The 23092-nt window shown below is 36.1% G+C and overlaps 2 protein-coding genes and 1 long non-coding RNA gene across 6 annotated transcripts in view; all 3 read right to left on the bottom strand.

The window, feature by feature from the left end:
- LOC103510500 (G1/S-specific cyclin-E1) overlaps positions 1–12847 on the bottom strand; it is a 26839-nt gene extending 13992 nt beyond the window's left edge. The window contains exons 1-2 of one of the 4 annotated variants that reach the window (XM_017444606.2): positions 12704–12847; positions 5718–5753 (exon numbers count right to left, since the gene is read on the bottom strand). The gene's annotated coding sequence lies outside the window, so the exon portion shown is untranslated. Of the gene's footprint in view, positions 1–4915; positions 4964–5573; positions 5613–5717; positions 5754–12396; positions 12565–12703 lie in introns of those variants that run through there. The other 3 variants (XM_008475174.3, XM_017444605.2, XM_026824535.1) reach the window with 3 other exon arrangements.
- Positions 12848–17624: 4777 nt separating this feature from the next.
- Positions 17625–19498, bottom strand: LOC113467974. Its single transcript, XR_003391868.1, has 3 exons — positions 19431–19498; positions 19007–19301; positions 17625–18897 (listed from the first exon to the last, which is right to left on the bottom strand). It is a non-coding gene; the product is annotated as an uncharacterized LOC113467974 (long non-coding RNA).
- Positions 19499–20244: 746 nt separating this feature from the next.
- On the bottom strand, positions 20245–22460 carry LOC103510501 (low-density lipoprotein receptor-related protein 10-like; the record flags this gene model as incomplete). Its single annotated transcript, XM_008475175.3, has 3 exons — positions 20245–20516; positions 21622–21806; positions 22223–22460. Coding segments are annotated over 3 exons (617 nt in total), but the record flags the coding sequence as incomplete, so codon positions are not given.
- Positions 22461–23092: the final 632 nt, after the last annotated feature.

A 23092-nucleotide genomic window follows, 5' to 3' on the forward strand; every position in this document is an offset into this window, starting at 1 on the left:
AACACCAGGAGGACTGAAGAAATGTCATGAGGACTGAAGAGACTCCATGGTAGAGTGATTCAAAAGCTGAAAGCACCTCGTACAATACACTATAAGCTAGAAGAGGCACCACGTGTTACGAGGTAATTCAGGTTATTCTGTACTTTCAATTCAAATTCAATGCATGACTAAATCTTCAATAGGAAAAACAATATGCTAACAAGATGTGCCCTGAAGTCCGTCAAAATAATTTAACATGTTTTGCACCCCCCACCACCACCTGGTGATTTTTTACGACTTTTTTTTTCTGAGGAAAATCCCCTCTCCTTTGATGAATGCCTTTTAAACAAGGGCCACCACCACCTGGTGATTTTTTACGACTTTTTTTTTCTGAGGAAAATCCCCTCTCCTTTGATGAATGCCTTTTAAACAAGGGCACGCTTCAGGTTTCAACTAATTGGGGACACTTTGAGGCGTAAAAAAACATGGGTGATCAGCAATAATTATTACGATATTGACTTTTTAATGTATTTGGTAAAGACTGAGTCATGAACCCTCATCCCTCAACTATTAGGGCAGGATACAGGAACAAGATTTCAAAGATCCCTATCAAGTCCAGAGCTATTTTTAATAAGCGTAGTGGTGAGTAGGGTGGTTTAGCCTTTTGTTATTATTACCTTTAGAGTTATAAGTAATGTTTTTTATTCATTACCCTATGCGACCCTTCAAGTCCCTGGATTTTATTTATAAATCCTTGCTGTACCTGGTAATTGTATCATTTACCTGCCTTGTTACCTTGTTTAGGGTGAGGATAGGTAAGACTATGTTAGATGGGGTGAATATCAACGGCTATGTCTGTCTCAGAAGGTATCACAGGTTTATTTTAAATTTTTACCAAAGGAAAAGGGCGTTTGTCTACAAATTTACAAGCTACACCGTCTCCTAGCGTTGCAATTTAAATATTTTCTGATGCTCCGTAGATCTTTCTTACATCCTGCAATATCTTACTGTTGACTCCGTGTTCTCTCTATTACTACATTAGATGTTCAATTCTATACTTCCTATCCCGAGTATACCGTTCTAACTTGATTTTCGTTGATATTTTATTACACACTTTGCGTTAAGTTTAAAATGGCATATTTACATACGTAGATTCTACAAGGACTGTTTTTACCATGTGAGGAGTCAAGACTGTATTCCAGAGGAAAAGATACCAAAGACTGTCAATTTCCCATAATAGCTATCCATTTTCAGTATAATTATAAGAGGTGCACTATCTTCATCATTATAAAGTGCTGAGGAGAAAAAATTTGAGTAGAGGTTCTACTCGGTTCTACTCGTACATAATAAGTGCACTGGAGATTTCATAGAGATATGCAAAAATTCTAGGGGACAACACAAAGTTCTGAGGTTGGAGAATGAGTCGATCCAAATTCCAAATACCTATGTACACCATGATATTTATCATTATCGCTCTTGGTTCATAGATCTTATGGACTAAACAAGTACCTACAGAATGAAGTGCTGAGGAGAAAAAAATTGAGTAGAGGTTCTACTCGTACATAAGTGCACTGGAGATTTCATAGAGATATGCAAAAATTCTAGGGGACAACAAAAAGTTCTGAGGTTGGAGAATGAGTCGATCTAAATTCCAAATACCTATGTACACCATGATATTTATCATTATCGCTCTTGGTTCATAGATCTTATGGACTAAACAAGTACCTACAGAATGATAATGTGATAATATCCTTCGGAATTGATGCCAGCAGGATATGAAAGGGCCTTCTGTTCAGAATACTACGAGCTTGCACATCTGCTAGCTATGCTATCAGAAACACCTTGCATTACTTTACATTACTCACTCGCACCTCTTCCATACCTTCCTGTGAAATTGAGATCAAGTTGTGCTACCCAATCACTTCACAGCAGTAGATGATGCAAAAAATGTGTATAAAAAATGCCTACCTACACATTCAAATTATATGCCCATAATTTGAATGTGTATTTTTTGGAGCATCCAAATTATAGGTTTTTGGGGGGACCCTAATTGCTGTGGGGCAACAGGAATGGGATATGCACAACTTGTATGAGTCCTGTTGTGTCGATCTACCGAAGTCGATCAACATAGGTAGGTAAGATCAACATATTTCGGTGGAATGAAATATTTAATATTGTGGACTTGCTTCAGGCCATGTCAATCGACATCGACAAAGGTTCACCTTAGATCCACTATGTTTGGGCACACCTATTATAAGACCTCCGTAACACAATAATAATAGTTTAAGTACACGCTGCTTAAAGATTACCACGACTGAGTGCAGAAACACCAGGAGGACTGAAGAAATGTCATGAGGACTGAAGAGACTCCATGGTAGAGTGATTCAAAAGCTGAAAGCACCTCGTACAATACACTATAAGCTAGAAGAGGCACCACGTGTTACGAGGTAATTCAGGTTATTCTGTACTTTCAATTCAAATTCAATGCATGACTAAATCTTCAATAGGAAAAACAATATGCTAACAAGATGTGCCCTGAAGTCCGTCAAAATAATTTAACATGTTTTGCACCCCCCACCACCACCTGGTGATTTTTTACGACTTTTTTTTTCTGAGGAAAATCCCCTCTCCTTTGATGAATGCCTTTTAAACAAGGGCACGCTTCAGGTTTCAACTAATTGGGGACACTTTGAGGCGTAAAAAAACATGGGTGATCAGCAATAATTATTACGATATTGACCTTTTAATGTGCGAGTAGTAAGTACACCTTGTCATTTTGTTGGAATTCATATCAGCTCCTCACCTGAATCATGGGCACACTCTCACACGAAGTTTACAGCTACGCGTAGAACTTCATGTCCATGTATCTTACCTACCTAAATAACCTATCATTTATTAAGTAAAGCCTTTAGGTACATGTTGGGTCTTGTACAATGTACAACCTACACAAATACAAGAAATTACGCAGACAAAGAGTGAAATTTATGCCTAGGCCTAGAGCAATCTCTACCATTCAACCCTGAATATATGGACATTCTAAATATGTACAATATCATTCAGATTCCAAAATTTCAAATACCAAGGTATAACTAGGTAATTTCAAAATGAGAACTTTCCTTCAAAAGACTCAAAATCAGATGAAAATATCAATTTCTTTCTTTCCTTGTTTTTTTAATGTGCGAGTAGTAACAGTAAGTACACCTTGTCATTTTGTTGGAATTCGTATCAGCTCACCTGAATCATGGGCACACTAGAGCAATCTCTACCATTCAACCCTGCATATATGGACATTCTAAATATGTACAATATCATTCAGATTCCAAAATTCCAAATACAAAGGTATAACTAGGTAATTTCAAAATGAGAACTTTCCTTCAAAAGACTCAAAATCAGATGAAAATATCAATTTCTTTCTTTCCTTGTTTCAAGTCACTACTGAAGAAAAGTAAGAAGAGCACAAGGCGAGGGCCTTCTGCACCCCATTATTTCTTCCATTGTTGTTCACCCCATGTCCCCGAGTGTATCTTATGCATTGAACATTTCTATGAACCCGAAGGTGACTCGAAACTGCAATAGATCACAAAACGGAAGCTCGTAATGGGTTCGGAGTTGATTTTTCACTTAACTCACAACATTAGTGAGCTTATGAGAGGAAATGAGAGTACAACCAACTAAGAATAATTGAAGAATGGGAAGAGGGAGATGGAAGGAGGAGGGAGAGAGAGGAAGAAAGGGAGAGAGATGGAGGGAATGAGAAAAAAAAAGGGAAAGAGCTCTGAAGTAGAGGGAGAGAGAAAAGTGGAAGATAGCGGGTATGATACCCACTAATAAAATAAGTCTGCCTGGTTTTAGGTATGTACCTAACTAGCTAATTACACAAGTAGCCTTTATTACATTGTAAATATCTATGGGTAATGGGACTCAGGTGCCCTCCTTTTTAGCCCGTCCTTCCTTTATTATTACGATAGTAATAAGAAAAGGTATAAGGGACGGGCTATTTTCTCTAATCACGATCGAATAAACTACGGGCTAAAAAATTCCCGGAGGAACGGGCCCAGCTTATTCCCCTCAGTTTTTCTCGATTTTCCCTTTGACTTATTGGTTCTCAGGTTAAACTCGGAATCGTCGGAATACACGTAATGTCATTCAGGGAGTAAAGGGAATGAAAATTGGCTCAAATCTGCTTTAAACATCATAGCGACCTTAGTAACCTAAACCTACATATCAGATTTTCTCTACCTGACAATAGTTCAACACTTTCACTGCAAGTGCAGATTACGTTTCACACACAATAAATAGATCGCCATACAAAAGTGGCATGTTTTCCATTACCCACTGAGTAGTGACTACCTAACTCCCACTGCAAAGTGCAGATTACATTTCCCACACAATAAATAGATGGCCGATACAAAAATGGCATGTTTTCCATTTCCCACTCAGCTAGTGACTACCTAACTCTCAGGTCTGTAATTTACACCTGGGTCATGTTAGCTTCATATTGGTCAAATTTTGAACAATTTTTGACGTTTTACAAGTCTTGCTTGAACACAAGTCAACACTCATTTCAACGTATACACACCCGGGGATAAATCATAATCAACGTGTTGAACACATTTTACCTAGGGGACCCCAGGAATAAAATAGAAACATTTGCCCCCCTCCTACTAACTTACTTCTCATTTTAGACTTTGAGGACACACTGACATGAAAATTGTTAAAAATAAATTTTAGAAAACCCAAAACCATTGAAGTGTTAATGAGAGAGTGGAATCCCAATTCCAAAATACATGCAAAGCTCTACCCATTTAGGGGTGGTTAGTAATTCCAACTGAGGACCAAAAAATTGGTAATACAATACAAAGTTCCTTAACTTTAAAGTTGGGGTTGTAAAAGTTCAATGTCACCAAGGAATGCATAAATTATAAAGGTTGTTTACCTTTCAACTTTGAACTTGGATAATGAACTTCCAGTGGTAGGTGCTGGCTTGGTAATTAATTCATACAACAAATAAAACAGTAAAGATGCAGAAAACCTTTTGATTTAATTGAAGGAAAACCCTACTAAAATTAAATTTCACAACCTATGTGGACAGCCAAGCAAAAAATTCCAAACATCCACCATGCAAAAATGCATAACCTAAAGCCAGCCTATCAAATATTTTACCTCCAAACACACCTAGGGGACTCAAAGAAACTGGGAGGTAAGTTTAGGAGGGAATACACAGTGGAATGATATCTGAAGTAGGAGGACAAGTATGCTACAAATATGTAATTATGATTGAGAAGAGGCATTTACAAAATAGGAAAATAAGATAATTAGAACGAATTTCCAAGAACTTCTAAAAATCTCATGAAATAAAAATGGAGGAGCATCATTAAGTATATTTTCAAGGGGCTTTTGGAAGTTGATAAAAACACTTCAGCTACTTGAAATTATACCCACCATAAGGAAAAAGTACCGAGGATTCAGGAAATTTAACTTTCAAAAGCATAAAAGCCACAGTTACCCCAGAAACTGAGGAAGACTAGGAAAGATGAAGAGAGCCAGTACTCAGGTCAGGTCAGAAAGCTAGTGAAGATATTGAGACAACTTACCTTCTAAAAACAACCACTGTTTCATTCAATGGGAATTTCTTAAAAACCACAGTTACCCCAGAAACTGAGGAAGACTAGGAAAGATGAAGAGAGCTAGTACTCAGGTCAGGTCAGAAAGCTAGTGAAGATATTGAGACAACTTACCTTCTAAAAACAACCACTGTTTCATTCAATGGGAATTTCACATTCTTTTATGCTTGAATCCAGAAGTTTAGTGCCTGTAAAACTAGCTATTACTTAACTTGCCCCTAGGTCTGTGCTCCCATTTAATCTTCATATAGGTCAAATTTCAAGACAATTTTCAAGTTTTTATAAGTCTAAAAGACAGCATTTCAACATGAGTTACAGACCTCAGAGTTGAAATAATCACCTACAAAGGTAGGTTGGTACTTATGTAAGTACTATAAAATGAAAATTTGAAGAAGAGTTCCAATTTAGGATAGGGTCTACCACCTCATGTTACAAGCAGTTGGTAAAAGTACCTCTGAATATACTCAGATACTGTATAGTCTCTAAGAATACTCAGAGGTAACAACTGCATCAAACATGGGGTGATGGACACCAGGTTAAATGTATTTTAGCTCTCCTCTTCAACTCAAATTTTGATTGTTACTAGTGGTAAGTACTTACCTACTAATAATGCCTTTGAAAGAAATAGCCAAGGCTACTGATCATCACAGTAATCATATCAAGGGGAGAAAATTAAACCTTGTAGGTACCTTAAACTCATACCCCAACAAGATACACTTTCAATTCAAGTTCAAGACTAACCAATGAGTTCAAGGTTAAACTTCTTCCTTACTTACCTTCAACTGTTATACATAGGTAGGTACATAAATAAGTAACTACTAACTTACTTCTCATTTTAGACTTTGAGGACACACTGACATGAAAATTGTTAAAAATAAATTTTAGAAACCCAAAACCATTGAAGTGTTAATGAGAGAGTGGAATCCCAATTCCAAAATACATGCAAAGCTCTACCCATTTAGGGGTGGTTAGTAATTCCAACTGAGGACCAAAAAATTGGTAATACAATACAAAGTTCCTTAACTTTAAAGTTGGGGTTGTAAAAGTTCAATGTCACCAAGGAATGCATAAATTATAAAGGTTGTTTACCTTTCAACTTTGAACTTGGATAATGAACTTCCAGTGGTAGGTGCTGGCTTGGTAATTAATTCATACAACAAATAAAACAGTAAAGATGCAGAAAACCTTTTAATTTAATTGAAGGAAAACCCTACTAAAAAAATTAAATTTCACAACCTATGTGGACAGCCAAGCAAAAATTCCAAACATCCACCATGCAAAAATGCATAACCTAAAGCCAGCCCATCAAATATTTTACCTCCAAACACACCTAGGGGACTCATATTGGTTCTCAGGTTAAACTCGGAATCGTCGGAATACACGTAATGTCACTCAGGGAGTAAAGGGAATGAAAATTGGCTCAAATCTGCTTTAAACATCATAGCAACCTTAGTAACCTAAACCTAAATATCAGATTTTCTCTACCTGCCAATAGTTCAACACTTTCACTGCAAAGTGCAGATTACGTTTCACACACAATAAATAGATAGCCATACAAAAGTGGCATGTTTTCCATTACCCACTGAGTAGTGACTACCTAACTCCCACTGCAAAGTGCAGATTACGTTTCCCACACAATAAATAGATGGCCGATACAAAAATGGCATGTTTTCCGTTACCCACTCAGCTAGTGACTACCTAACTCTCAGGTCTGTAATTTACACCTGGGTCATGTGAGCTTCATATTGGTCAAATTTTGAACATTTTTTGACGTTTTACAAGTCTTCGCTTGAACACAAGTCAACATTCATTTCAACGTACACACCCGGGGATAAATCATAATCAACGTGTTGAACACATTTTACCTAGGGGACCCCAGGAATAAAATAGAAACATTTGCCCCCCTCCCCAGTTGTGAAGACCTCGAACACCCTTCTCTGCTTTTCTCTTCAAAATCAAAATGGTCTCCACACAAGAAGAAAATTGGAATCGCTTTTCTATAAAAATGGCTCCTGCTGCCACGTGATCAAAGGCAAAACTGTAAGCTGACAATTCTTTTGTTCTGACAGAAGATTAACTAGTTTGTCTTTTATTTTTGAAGGGATTTGAAGAAAAAGAGCTAATCCACAAACCTGATCTTAACTTGGATACTTGCTGCTTATGCTGATTATCTTGATCAGATTGGTTCGTGTTGGGGAAAAAAAAAAATATCTTTGCGTGCTGCTTCAAACTCTAGTCATTGTTTATAAAATTAGGTGCTGGTAGGTTTCCCAAAGCAGTCAAACTAAAGAGCTACTTGACTGACAGTTAGTATAATGGGGCATTTTGTTCTAAACTGACAGTCGAAAAAGAGCACAGCCTTTAAAATGTTATTCTAACCGTTCCAAGAAATTGCCAAATAGTTTGCACCGCAGTCAGTCCTATTCTACATACCTATGAAAAAGTCCCTAGTCCGAGGTCTCCAAATCAACAGGAGACCTGAGAAAAATCTATTTTTAGATTTTTTAGACCTTCCACCAACAAATAAGTAAATCTTGATCAGATTGGTTCGTGTTGGGGGGAAAAAATATCTTTGCGTGCTGCTTCAAACTCTAGTCATTGTTTATAAAATTAGGTGCTGGTAGGTTTTCCAAAGCAGTCAAACTAAAGAGCTACTTGACTGACAGTATAATGGGGCATTTTGTTCTAAACTGACAGTAGAAAAAGAGCACAGCCTTTAAGATGTTATTCTAACCGTTCCAAGAAATTGCCAAATAGTTTGCACCGCAGTCAATCCTATTCTACATACCTAGTCCCTAGTCCGAGGTCTCCAAATCAACAGGAGACCTGAGAAAAATCTATTTTTAGATTTTTTAGACCTTCCACCAACAAATAAGTAAAGGCCTTTCTTTAATAAAAAAGTAAAAAGAAAGTAATTATTGACACAATAGAGTCGGTACTCGTACATCATAAACATCTTGAGGGACAAACCAGTTATGATCCCAAATCAAAATGGTCTCCACACAAGAAGAAAATCGGAATCGCTTTTCTATAAAAATGGCTCCTGCTGCCACGTGATCAAAGGCAAAACTGTAAGCTGACAATTCTTTTGTTCTGACAGAAGATTAACTAGTTTGTCTTTTATTTTTGAAGGGATTTGAAGAAAAAGAGCTAATCCACAAACCTGATCTTAACTTGGATACTTGCTGCTTATGCTGATAATCTTGATCAGATTGGTTCGTGTTGGGGGGAAAAAATATCTTTGCGTGCTGCTTCAAACTCTAGTCATTGTTTATAAAATTAGGTGCTGGTAGGTTTTCCAAAGCAGTCAAACTAAAGAGCTACTTGACTGACAGTATAATGGGGCATTTTGTTCTAAACTGACAGTAGAAAAAGAGCACAGCCTTTAAGATGTTATTCTAACCGTTCCAAGAAATTGCCAAATAGTTTGCACCGCAGTCAATCCTATTCTACATACCTAGTCCCTAGTCCGAGGTCTCCAAATCAACAGGAGACCTGAGAAAAATCTATTTTTAGATTTTTTAGACCTTCCACCAACAAATAAGTAAAGGCCTTTCTTTAATAAAAAAAGTAAAAAGAAAGTAATTATTGACACAATAGAGTCGGTACTCGTACATCATAAACATCTTGAGGGACAAACCAGTTATGATCCAGAAAACTGGCTGGATGATTGAAACAAAAGAATAATGAGAATTATAATGATTACGAATTTTGAAGGAATTGTAGAACGAAAACAAAAAGGTAACTTATAGGTAGACACTAAATTCTGAATCAGGTAACAAGGTTAACCCGTATTGGACCCTTGGGGTCTGCAAAATGTAAGTGTGAGATTTTTGGTTCAAAACAAACCATATATTAGAAGACTGAAAACAGTGAGAATGATTCTGTGATGAATTTGTGTTTCTGATGAGAGACGAAACGGGGACACTGGAAATGAAAGTGATTATGTAGTGAGTTTAGATAGGTAGTAAGAAAGATGACAAAGTTCAAAAAACCTGTAGGAATGTAACTAGTAAGCTTCATCCAATCTACGATGGTCCTAAAAAAGAAACTTAGGAACTATAAAAAGCCGAAGATAGCTAAATAATAATGTACAATATTGTACTAACTAACTACTTACCTATGAGAAAAATTACGGTACAGGTAAGTATTTCTTAGTTTAGTCAATGTTATAGGTCAAAATAAGATGTAGGTACCTATAAAGATGTAACGAAAATGATACAAGAGTATTTCTGGGAAATATTCAAAGGTACTTCCAAGGGTTAAGGTGATGCCAAACATGGAAAAATTATTACAAAATTAGAAAGAAATAAAAACCTTTGAAGTTTGAAGGTATGTACCTATCTTTATGTAGGTACGTGTCTAACGAAGGGACTTTGGGGGTTTGCAAAAATAAGAACAGTTATTTTTTCCCTATGCATGATTTATTTCTGAAATTCCAATGTTAATTTCATTGGAAGGTTGGTTAGATACCTTTCCTGTAAAATGATTCTCACTTGACCACTGAGAATTAAGTGAATAGAAAGCCATGGAAAATCATGTTATTGGATGGCCCAACAAATACTTTCATTTCCTATTCAAATGATACCTACTTAATCACACAGGTAAAATAGGTATCCTCAGTGGTTACTTGATTGGGTAGTTTTTTTTTTTTTTTTGAACTAGCAAATCTTAAGTATATGGTTCCCTCAAATTTATAAGAGATAGCCACCTACATGAAGTCTATTCAATAGCCATAATGTCCTGACAGATCAATAAAAGCAAAAAATGAAAATTCTTAGACACTTTAAAATAAATTATACACTACCTATCTTTTGAATTCAGTTTTCAATTTCATATTACTTACCTATTCCATATCTAATATTCTAACATTTTGATAAAACTTGCACTTTCATAAAAACTCATCTTCAAACCAATCTGATTATAAATCTTTTGGTAACTAGACAGAAGTGTATCTGTTTGGAAAACTAAAACACTGCCTAGGAATTAACAAAATTACTCCATAGGGAAACAATTCTGAACAAGAGAGTGGTAAAAAAAAAGGTAGGGACTCTTAGTGAAGATAGAAAAACAATTCAATGATTACTTAAAACCTTTAAAGTAGGATAAAAAGCTAACATCAAGAAAGGAGACTCAAGTAATAAGCTAACGGAGGGTTCTCACTTCTCATCAGCTGAGTTATACCCATCAATCAACCCATCATTTTATGCTTGAATCCAGAAGTTTAGTGCCTCTAAAACTAGCTATTACTTAACTTGCCCCTAGGTCTGTGCTCCCATTTAATCTTCATATAGGTCAAATTTCAAGACAATTTTCAAGTTTTTATAAGTCTAAAAGACAGCATTTCAACATGAGTTACAGACCTCAGAGTTGAAATAATCACCTACAAAGGTAGGTTGGTACTTATGTAAGTACTATAAAATGAAAATTTGAAGAAGAGTTCCAATTTAGGATAGGGTCTACCACCTCATGTTACAAGCAGTTGGTAAAAGTACCTCTGAATATACTCAGATACTGTATAGTCTCTAAGAATACTCAGAGGTAACAACTGCATCAAACATGGGGTGATGGACACCAGGTTAAATGTATTTTAGCTCTCCTCTTCAACTCAAATTTTGATTGTTACTAGTGGTAAGTACTTACCTACTAATAATGCCTTTGAAAGAAATAGCCAAGGCTACTGATCATCACAGTAATCATATCAAGGGGAGAAAATTAAACCTTGTAGGTACCTTAAACTCATACCCCAACAAGATACACTTTCAATTCAAGTTCAAGACTAACCAATGAGTTCAAGGTTAAACTTCTTCCTTACTTACCTTCAACTGTTATACATAGGTAGGTACATAAATAAGTAACTACTAACTTACTTCTCATTTTAGACTTTGAGGACACACTGACATGAAAATTGTTAAAAATAAATTTTAGAAACCCAAAACCATTGAAGTGTTAATGAGAGAGTGGAATCCCAATTCCAAAATACATGCAAAGCTCTACCCATTTAGGGGTGGTTAGTAATTCCAACTGAGGACCAAAAAATTGGTAATACAATACAAAGTTCCTTAACTTTAAAGTTGGGGTTGTAAAAGTTCAATGTCACCAAGGAATGCATAAATTATAAAGGTTGTTTACCTTTCAACTTTGAACTTGGATAATGAACTTCCAGTGGTAGGTGCTGGCTTGGTAATTAATTCATACAACAAATAAAACAGTAAAGATGCAGAAAACCTTTTAATTTAATTGAAGGAAAACCCTACTAAAAAAATTAAATTTCACAACCTATGTGGACAGCCAAGCAAAAAATTCCAAACATCCACCATGCAAAAATGCATAACCTAAAGCCAGCCCATCAAATATTTTACCTCCAAACACACCTAGGGGACTCAAAGAAACTGGGAGGTAAGTTTAGGAGGGAATACACAGTGGAATGATATCTGAAGTAGGAGGACAAGTATGCTACAAATATGTAATTATGATTGAGAAGAGGCATTTACAAAATAGGAAAATAAGATAATTAGAACGAATTTCCAAGAACTTCTAAAAATCTCATGAAATAAAAATGGAGGAGCATCATTAAGTATATTTTCAAGGGGCTTTTGGAAGTTGATAAAAACACTTCAGCTACTTGAAATTATACCCACCATAAGGAAAAAGTACCGAGGATTCAGGAAATTTAACTTTCAAAAGCTTAAAAACCACAGTTACCCCAGAAACTGAGGAAGACTAGGAAAGATGAAGAGAGCTAGTACTCAGGTCAGGTCAGAAAGCTAGTGAAGATATTGAGACAACTTACCTTCTAAAAACAACCACTGTTTCATTCAATGGGAATTTCAAGCAAACACGACACTCTAATTAACATTAATTGATATTAAAATGCACAATCACACTTCTAAAACACTGGAAAAGTGGAAAAAAGCTAACTAAAATTTAAAGCGACAAGCTACAGTGCAAGCATAGAATTGACTCGGAATCGGAAATTCGGAAAACTGAAGAGAACAGGGATATACCGCGTACCGCGAAATCACAACAGATGACAAAACAGCTGATCCGTGGGGCTTTGAACTCAACAGCTGAGTCCATCTTTGGATAGTGATGGGAATTTCAAGCAAACACGACACTCTAATTAACATTAATTGATATTAAAATGCACAATCACACTTCTAAAACACTGGAAAAGTGGAAAAAAGCTAACTAAAATTTAAAGCGACAAGCAACAGTGCAAGCATAGAATTGACTCGGAAATCGGAATCGGAAAACTGAAGAGAGAGAACTCAGAACAGGGATAAACCGCGTACCGCGAAATCACAACAGATGACAAAACAGCTGATCCGTGGGGCTTTGAACTCAACAGCTGAGTCCATCTTTGGATAGTGACCAACGTAAGAATGTAAAAGTTAATTCATTTTTTGCTATTAAATAATTATTTATCATTTTTTTAAAACATATAATTATTCATTGATGAACTATTATTAATTTATATTACTTTAATAAACATTTTTGTTGAAATTAAACAAATTTTACGCATGAATAATTTTTTGTTTGCTTTGGTTGGCTAACATGACGCGCTGTGTATCTATCCATTTTGGCACCATTCAAATTTTGTACTTTTTGCTAATCTTCGGGATTTTCCGAATTTTCCGCTAATAGACAACTGGAAACTTTATAAAACGACAGCAATATGTTCTCTCAATGGTGCCCATACATCACCATTACAAAAATTTATCAATTTGTGTCATTTTAGCCTAAAAACCTCCACAGGAATTTTGCCCCCATTTCAGTGTAAACATACACGTATCCAGTAGTAAGAGCGCCATGAAAAACGCGCTTTTTAATTTTGACAAGAATTTCGTTTTGATTTATTTCTCTCTGGTGATGGCGTTGTGGCGGGGGAATTATTTAAATTTAAATTAATAGCTTGAGTAGGCCATTCCTCGCCGTTTAACCAAAATGGGTAATTTCCTATAAATACTTTTTTCCGAAAATCATTTTAACCCTAAAAATGTTTCCAGGCCGCATATTTCTAAAGAAATTTTTTCGGCTCAAACCAAAGCGGCCTCCGGTTGAAGATATCGGTCATCAAAAAAGTCATTACCTACCTAGCCTAAGAACTTGGGGCTTAATAAACACGGGGTCGATCTGAAGCCAAACTAAAGCTTTAGTTCAACCCTGTGTTTTGTCTCAATAATAGACTCAGACTGATAAGCCCCAATCCTATAGCGTCAGCATTGACCTATTTTCCGTATATTCCTTGTGCGTATCATAGGTTACCTACTTATAGAGATTTAGGTAAGTATAGGACTTGATAAAATTTATTTTAGGTACCTACTCTAAAGGGCGATTAACCTACGAAGAACTTCGCAATCCACGCATACTAAATATGTGCCTAACTAGACTTTAGGTACCTGCTAGGTAGGTTTTTTGAAGAGTGTGGCCCCCTATTTTAGGAGACTCCTAAATATAATACGACGGTCAAACACTGTCAGGAGGGCCCAAAAGGCCGGCCATACACTATTAGGTAGACCTGACAGGTACGCATGAATAGGTGCACCTGTCAGGTCTACCTGATAGTGTATGGTCGGCTTAATATGCCTGAGGCCGCGGGATATAAGTAATTGCCTAGAAAACAAACCATATATTAGAAGACTGAAAACAGTGAGAATGATTCTGTGATGAATTTGTGTTTCTGATGAGAGACGAAACGGGGACACTGGAAATGAAAGTGATTATGTAGTGAGTTTAGATAGGTAGTAAGAAAGATGACAAAGTTCAAAAAACCTGTAGGAATGTAACTAGTAAGCTTCATCCAATCTACGATGGTCCTAAAAAAGAAACTTAGGAACTATAAAAAGCCGAAGATAGCTAAATAATAATGTACAATATTGTACTAACTAACTACTTACCTATGAGAAAAATTACGGTACAGGTAAGTATTTCTTAGTTTAGTCAATGTTATAGGTCAAAATAAGATGTAGGTACCTATAAAGATGTAACGAAAATGATACAAGAGTATTTCTGGGAAATATTCAAAGGTACTTCCAAGGGTTAAGGTGATGCCAAACATGGAAAAATTATTACAAAATTAGAAAGAAATAAAAACCTTTGAAGTTTGAAGGTATGTACCTATCTTTATGTAGGTACGTGTCTAACGAAGGGACTTTGGGGGTTTGCAAAAATAAGAACAGTTATTTTTTCCCTATGCATGATTTATTTCTGAAATTCCAATGTTAATTTCATATTTTTGAAGGTTGGTCGGATACCTTTCCTGTAAAATGGTTCTCACTTGACCACTGAGAATTAAGTGAATAGAAAGCCATGGAAAATCACGTTATTGGATGGCCCAACAAATACTTTCATTTCCTATTCAAATGATACCTACTCAATCACACAGGTAAAATAGGTATCCTCAGTGGTTGATTGCCTAGTAATCAATACCTTTATTACCTACCCAAAAATAAATAAAATCAAAGACGAAGAACGTTTAGAAATAAAAACAATTTTGACTGAAATTATATTTACAAAATTTTAACAAGAAAAAATAAGTTTCCAATTGCCTAGTAATCAATACCTTTATTACCTACCCAAAAATAAAGAAAATCAAAGACGAAGAACGTTTAGAAATAAAAACAATTTTGACTGAAATTATATTTACAAAATTTTAACAAGAAAAAATAAGTTTCCAAGTTCCAACATTTTTTCAACAACAAAGATAACAAAAGCAAATCCTCATTAGAAATCGATTAAATTATACCTCACTTTCTGAAGAGGAAAATCTTTTGTATAAGTACTTTAGTATACCTATTGATGATACCTAGGTACATAACCAATTGACCATACAAGGTGTCAATTGTTGGAGTGCCATCTACTGACAGTATAGGTGTGTAAAGAGTGAGTTACAAAAAAGAACAAATCTTCTCGGTAGACAACTCAGCCAATAAGTCAGATCCTAACTCCCTATATCTAAAGGGGGATTTACATGTTTTAGGATCTGAATTATCGACTGAGTAATACACTGAAAAGAGTAGTTCTTCCTCATAACTAACTCACTCACTCTTTTCACATCTCTATTGATATTCATATTCACAGGGTCTGTCTGAAATTTTCGACCATACTGACACTCCCCAGCATGTAAGTCCATCAATATTGGTGCTATTTAAAGTTTAAATAATAACTAATGGTAATCATAGTAATCAATACGCATAAAAGAATAAAGTATGCACAATAGGCTGGCAAATAGAATAGTATCTACAGATACCAGTCTAAAATAATAGTATAGTTCATAATACGACCATACTGACACTCCCCAGCATATAAGTCCATCAATATTGGTGCTATTTAAAGTTTAAATAATAACTAATGGTAATCATAGTAATCAATATGCATAAAAGAATAAAGTATGCACAATAGGCTGGCAAATAGAATAGTATCTACAGATACCAGTCTAAAATAATAGTATAGTTCATAATAAAATATTCGATGAAATAAAACATAGGTACATTAGAATAAATTATTTACAAGTCCATTACACACGCTGGCTTTCTATACGATTTTGGGATGATAAGACCACCGTTATTACAGTTCCTTCTATAAAACGTCTTGGGGAAAAACAGTCGAAAACATAAATTACTTTCCTTACTAGAAGATATAGGACAAGGAAGAGCTTATAAGAGATACGAGTTCTCTCAACTTTTGGAACATCAATTTTGGCCATTCAACTAACATTATTTTTCAAGTTTTTATAAGTCTAAAAGACAGCATTTCAACATGAGTTACAGACCTGAGTTGAGATAATCACCTACAAAGGTAGGTAGGTACTTATGTAAGTACTATAAAATGAAAATTTGAAGATTTCCAATTTAGGATAGGGTCTACCACCTCATGTTAAGTACAAGCAGTTGTTAAAAGTACCTCTGAATATACTCGGATACTGTATAGTCTCTAAGAATACTCAGAGGTAAAGACTGCTTCAAACATGGGGTGATGAACCCCAGGTTAAATGTATTTTAGCTCTCCTCTTCAACTCAAATTTTGATTGTTACTAACGGTAAGTACTTACCTACTAATAATGCCTTTGAAAGAAATAGCCAAGGCTACTGATCATCACAGTAATCATATCTAGGGGAGAAAATTAAACCTTGTAGGTACCTTGAAAATGCTCATACCCCAACAAGATGCACTTTCAATTCAAGTTCAAGACTAACCAATGAGTTCAAGGTTAAACTTCTTCCTTACTTACCTTCAACTGTTATACATAGGTAGGTATAACATTATTCAATTTCAAAGCCTAGTGTGTAACGAACTTTGTCGCATGAAACATGATAAAATCTATATTGCTTAATATATTGATTCAGTTCTAATAAATTTTATAGACGGGATTTTTATAACAACATTATTCAATTTCAAAGCCTAGTGTGTAATGAACTTTGTCGCATGAAACATGATAAAATCTATATTGCTTAATATATTGATTCAGTTCTAATAAATTTTATAGACGGGATTTTTATAAGTAACTAAAAAGAAACTATTAGAATAAGCATCAACAGAAGAAATTGAAAACGTTCCCAATCATTGAAACCTAGAGTGAAAGAGTTATACATCCTTTCTACCCTAGGTTTGTTTGGGTAAGTTTGTACTATAAGGGTTAAAAATAAATCATCTGTCAAGTGAAAGAAATAAAACAAGTGAACTCTAAGAATTAGTAGGAAATTTTAAGAAAGACATTGTTGAGAATTTGTTACTACAATCGTAAGGCAAGGTCATTACTCTTGGGAGCTTGGGACGTTCTTTAATGTTTTTATTTGTCTTACTTCCCTAAAATCAAACTTTAGTGCATCCCATTTATTGGAATGATTGTGAAGTTCAAGTTTTAAAATAACTTAACCTACTGCTGGAGTAAAGGGACTTTTCAGTCCTATGCGAGCAGTATAAATGGCAGAAAAAAGAATGAATCCAAAGAAAAAATGTCCATGTCAAACGTAAAACAATAGATGTCTCATGAATACAAACACGATATTTACAATAGTATATGTTTTTATTTGTCTTACTTCCCTAAAATCAAACTTTAGTGCATCCCATTTATTGGAATGATTGTGAAGTTCAAGTTTTAAAATAACTCACTAGAAACTATTCCCAAATAAATCATTAGAAGAATTAGATCATCAGAGACTACACGTCCCCCCATACCTATGTACTTCCTTACAACGTTATTACTGATTGGCATAAAAAAAGTGTGAAAATGAATAAAATTCATGGGGGCATTTAGGGAACAAAAGTTAATCAAAAGGCAGAAAAAGAATGAATCCAAAGAAAAAATGTCCATGTCAAACGTAAAACAATAGATGTCTCATGAATACAAACACGATATTTACAATAGTAACTGTACTTTCATGATTGTTAAACTGTGGGAAATTATGAAGGGAAAAGTTTGAAAAACACATAGATTAGTAACTATTTTGATTTCTAATAAAACAAACTACAATAAAAGCGAGATAAAATAGTGAGATCTTGATAAAAAGAAAGAATTAAACGTGAGCCAAATTCACAAGGACTGGAGGATGAATATAAAGATTATGAAAGTTGAAAAAGAAATATTTTCGCTAAAGTAAAGGAAGAGTACTACAATCCCATCACAGTCTATCTAATAGGACATCTTCAGAATGAAAATTCAACTGGAGAAGTGACATCTGAGAAAATGACCCTAGGTTTTGAAAACTAAAAATTATAAAAAAAAAAAAATTCAAAATTTTCTTTTTTCAACCCTATACAGACACACGCAAAATTAATTATTTACAATGTAGTTTTTTTTGGTTCAATTTGGCAATATTAAATAAATAAAAAGTTCAAAAGATAGTTTTATAACCCATTTTGGCTCCGTACTGGACGATGTATTATTTCACTTGGTTATAATTATTATAATTTAATCACGAGTCAAAGCCTCTGATTTAAAGTTCCCAGAAGATAATTTTGTTGTTTAAAAATTCATTACACACCGCCAAGTCACAGCCATAAAACACTTCTTTTGATACACATAAGTAATTGTTTCAAATACCGTGTCAAATTAGAAAAGTTTTGGTTAGTCTATTCCAAGTCCAAACCAAGTATTTTTGATTTATTTGCATTCACATTCCGGTATCGAAATTGGTACACTTTCGTTTCATCTCTTTTGATTTCCAATACCTACAACTTACTTATACTTAAAATCTACTACCTACTGAAATCACAACATTATTCGTTATTGTTTGATTATATTGACTTTACTGTCTTTCTGTTTGATTTTCCAGCATATGTTTTCCAGTACCTAAAGCTCGACTATAAAAATGTGCAGCCCAGCAGTACTGAATAACCTTTCCAATAAGTTGCACATACTTCCGCTGACATCTCTCGAATAGGAGCATGTTTTCCAGTACCTAAAGTACTCGACTATAAAAATGTGCAGCCCAGCAGTACTGAATAACCTTTCCAATAAGTTGCACATACTTCCGCTGACATCTCTCGAATAGGAGAGAAAAAGCACCTTATATTCTGAGTATTACTTTTGCACCCTCAAAGAGCTATCCACTTATCTTCACCACCACCTTAGCAGCTTCAAATCTACACATCACTCCTAATTTTTGTTCAAGACCATCAACATCTTCAAGTCAAGTGTAGATATAAATGGCAAACCCAAATGGGATGGCAAGCAAAAATTTTCTATAATGGGACCTCTACAGGGCTTCAAATCTACACATCACTCCTAATTTTTGTTCAAGAACATCAACATCTTCAAGTCAAGTGTAGATATAAATGGCAAACCCAAATGGGATGGCAAGCAAAAATTTTCTATAATGGGACCTCTACAGTCACAGAAACAGAAGTGGGTTACCTTAGGGGACTTAGGCCCACTAAAGAGTGGAGTCAAGTTAACACTAATTATCAGAAAGCTACAGATCTGACTTCACTGTGTAGCGGCACCTTATCTCTTTGAAAAAAGGTCTTTTATCCCAAAGCGACAAAAGAGGAAAGACACAAGGTCTACAGAAAAAGAACAATTACCAGAATGCTACAGATCTGACTTATCTGTGTAGCGGCACCTTATCTCTTTGAAAAAAGGTCTTTTATCCCAAAGCGACAAAAGAGGAAAGACACAAGGTCTACAGAAAAAGAAGTGGTTACCTTATCACTTTGACACAAGTTGTTCCATATTTACAGAAAGGGAAGGAGGCTAGACGAAAGGTCTTCTATCTCTACAGAGACGAAGTGACCAGCCAAAAGGTTTTTCTCTACAAAGACAAAAGGTCTTTTATCTCTATAGAGACGAAGGAGGCAAGAAAAAAGGTCTTCATATCTACAGAGAAAGTGGTTACCTTATCACTTTGACACAAGCTCTTTCATATCTACAGAGACGAAAGGTCTTCTATCTCTATAGAGACGAAAGGTCTCCTATCTCTAAAGAGACGAAAGGTATTCTACTTCTACAAAGACGAAAGGTCTTCTATCTTTACAGAGACGAAAGGTCTTCTATCTCTGCAGAGACAAAAGGGACCAGACAAAAGGTCTTCTACCTCTACAGAGACAGCACCAGACGAAAGGTCTTCTATCTCTTTAGAGACGAAAGGTCTCCTATCTCTAAAGAGGCGAAAGGTATTCTACCTCTACAAAGACGAAAGGGCTTCTATCTTTACAGAGACGAAAGGTCTTCTATCTCTGCAGAGACAAAAGGGACCAGACAAAAGGTCTTCTACCTCTACAGAGACAGCAGTTCGGAGTCATCCGAATACACGAAATGACCCGAAGTTTCATCGTCTGACTTGTTGTCGGCAGGGGAGGCAACTTCAGGCGACGAAGAACTGATGAGGACCCGTTGGGAAGTGGTAGGGGAGGACTCTACCAGCGGAGTTAGTGAGGAGCAGTGAGGGGGGCGAACTCGGCGACTGGAACCTGAAAAAGAAATGAGACCATGTTGGTTTCGATTCCCGGAAGGGGCGTATTATTAGAGTTTTTAGTCCTAAATAGCGGAACTTGGTCCGGAATAATGGCCGAACCGTACCTTCTGGAAACAGGGCTTAAGGGTACTTCTGATCTACATAATTTATCGAATCTCTGTGACAAGTTCGAGCTACTTTGGCTAAAAACTGAAGGCCTAGGCATTGCGAACTCTTTTTAAGCTTTTTCAAAGATTTGGCATTAAATGGCGGGCGAACCGTACATTTCTCGAGGTCCGGCCCGCGGACACTTTTGATCATTAATAATAATGGAAGCTGTCTGCAAAATTTGAGCGACCTGGGGATAAAGGTAAAGTCGCGAGAAGCGCTAGTTCCTTTTGAGCTTTTCCCCTGCATAACCCTAATGAGCGGAACTTTAGTCCGGAATAACGACCGAAACCGAGTGCGTACCTTCTGAAAACAGGACACAAGGATATTTTTGAATCTTGAAAAAGTGGACTGGAATATAGAAGAAAAAAAAAAATGGACTGGAAAACCGGGAAAAGTCAGGGAATTTCACTTTTTTATTTTAGTAGACACACTGGTTTGAAAAAAAAAAAAAAAAAAAAAAAAATCTGTAGCGTAATACATGTAATAAAACCTTCACTTACTCAATAATAAAATAATAATGCAACCTTCACTTACCCAATAGTAATTCAACCTTCACTTGCTCAATAATAATACAACCTGCACTTATCCAATAGTAATACAACCTTCACTTACCCAATAGTAATACAACCTTCACTTACCCAATAGTAATACAACCTTCACTTACCCAATAGTAATACAACCTTCACTTACCCAATAGTAATACAACCTTCACTTACCCAATAGTAATACAACCTTCACTTACCCAATAGTAATACAACCTTCACTTACCCAATAGTAATACAACCTTCACTTACCCAATAGTAATACAACCTTCACTTACCCAATAGTAATACAACCTTCACTTACCCAATAGTAATACAACCTTCACTTACCCAATAGTAATACAACCTTCACTTACCCAATAGTAATACAACCTTCACTTACCCAATAGTAATGAAACCTTCACTTACCCAATCTCCTATGTCGTCGAGGGGGTGCCTGGTGGGTTCCTGGCAATCCATTGCTAGGATGAGACGCTATGGATGTGGGAGGAGGTGGACACTCGCCCACCGCTACAGAATAGGCGGGGGGAGGTTCGGGATGATAGAACTCGTCATCCAGCATCGAGGGAAGGGTGAGGGAATTCTGTGCCAACCTGGGGAAATGGGAAAGGAGACGTAATGGTAACTTCGAAAAATAGAAGAAAAAAAACACAAAACTCAAAACAAGAACTCTTTGGTAGCTTTTTGGAGTGTATAGGTATAGTTATGCATGTCATCGTAGGCATGTAGACATGAGGGAGTGAGGGACAGCCCTTTTAATAGCCAAGACTCTATCAGGCTTTTATAACACTTTGTTTTATAGCTGAAATTTCAACCATGTTGGCTCTGTGCTTGGAATTGGGAATGTATCGATACATACTTTGAAAGAGTTTAGTGACCAGTTGCGGCGGGAATTGCAAAAGAGGCACTTATTAATAATTAATAGTGTTAAATGCTGTCATAAATAAATTACTTTTTCTTAAAGAGGTTCCTCAGCTTCAAAATAAATCAATATTTTTTTCCTACTTACCTGTGTCTCAACGAGAGAGGAGGCGGATGTACAAAGCCATGCGCATACATCATGCGCAGATTATACAGACGACACGTACACCCCACCGCAATCACAACGAGTAGTGCGCACAGTAGCGCAGCCATGATAGCAGCCGCAATGATGGAATTACGCAGACAATCCTCTTCATCTGATGCATCACCACATTCATCGATACCATTACACCAGCAGGAGCGCGGGATACAGGCTAGATTGTTACCTGGCGATGGAAAAAAACAGGATTGGTACCTACTTAATATAGGTATATTAGTTACGATATGTAGTTAGCTGCTCTCAAGAATTTACCTTGGGCCACAGGTCACTCAAAAATTTTGAGAGGTTCAAATAAGTGATGTAGATCAAAAATGGCACTGACCCCAAAAGGCACGGTTTGGCAGTTATTGAGGCCCAAAGTTCCACCATTTAGGACTAAATTGGGAAAAGCTCAAAAGGAGTTAGCCGCTCTCACGACTTTACCTTAAGCCACAGGTCACTCAAATTTTGCAAAGGTTTGCTATTTAAGGTAAATAAGTAGTGATGTAGATCAAAAATGGCCCTGACCCCAAAAGGCACGGTTTGGCAGTTATTGAGGCCCAAAGTTCCACCATTTAGGACTAAATAGGGAAAAGCTCAAAAGGAGTTAGCCGCTCTCACGACTTTACCTTAAGCCACAGGTCACTCAAATTTTGCAAAGGTTTGCTATTTAAGGACAAATAACTATGTCGTGACGTCCAGGTACAAAATATAACGGTATTTTTTAAATCGATTTACATATCTTACCTGCCTCGGTGGTGTAGTGGTCAAGGCGCTCGCCTGGTAAACAGGAGGGCGTGGGTTCAATCCCAGCCGAGG

The sequence above is a fragment of the Diaphorina citri genome, unplaced genomic scaffold, assembly GCF_000475195.1.
Source record: "Diaphorina citri unplaced genomic scaffold, Diaci psyllid genome assembly version 1.1 scaffold605, whole genome shotgun sequence".
NCBI classification, from domain to species: Eukaryota; Metazoa; Arthropoda; class Insecta; order Hemiptera; family Psyllidae; genus Diaphorina; species Diaphorina citri.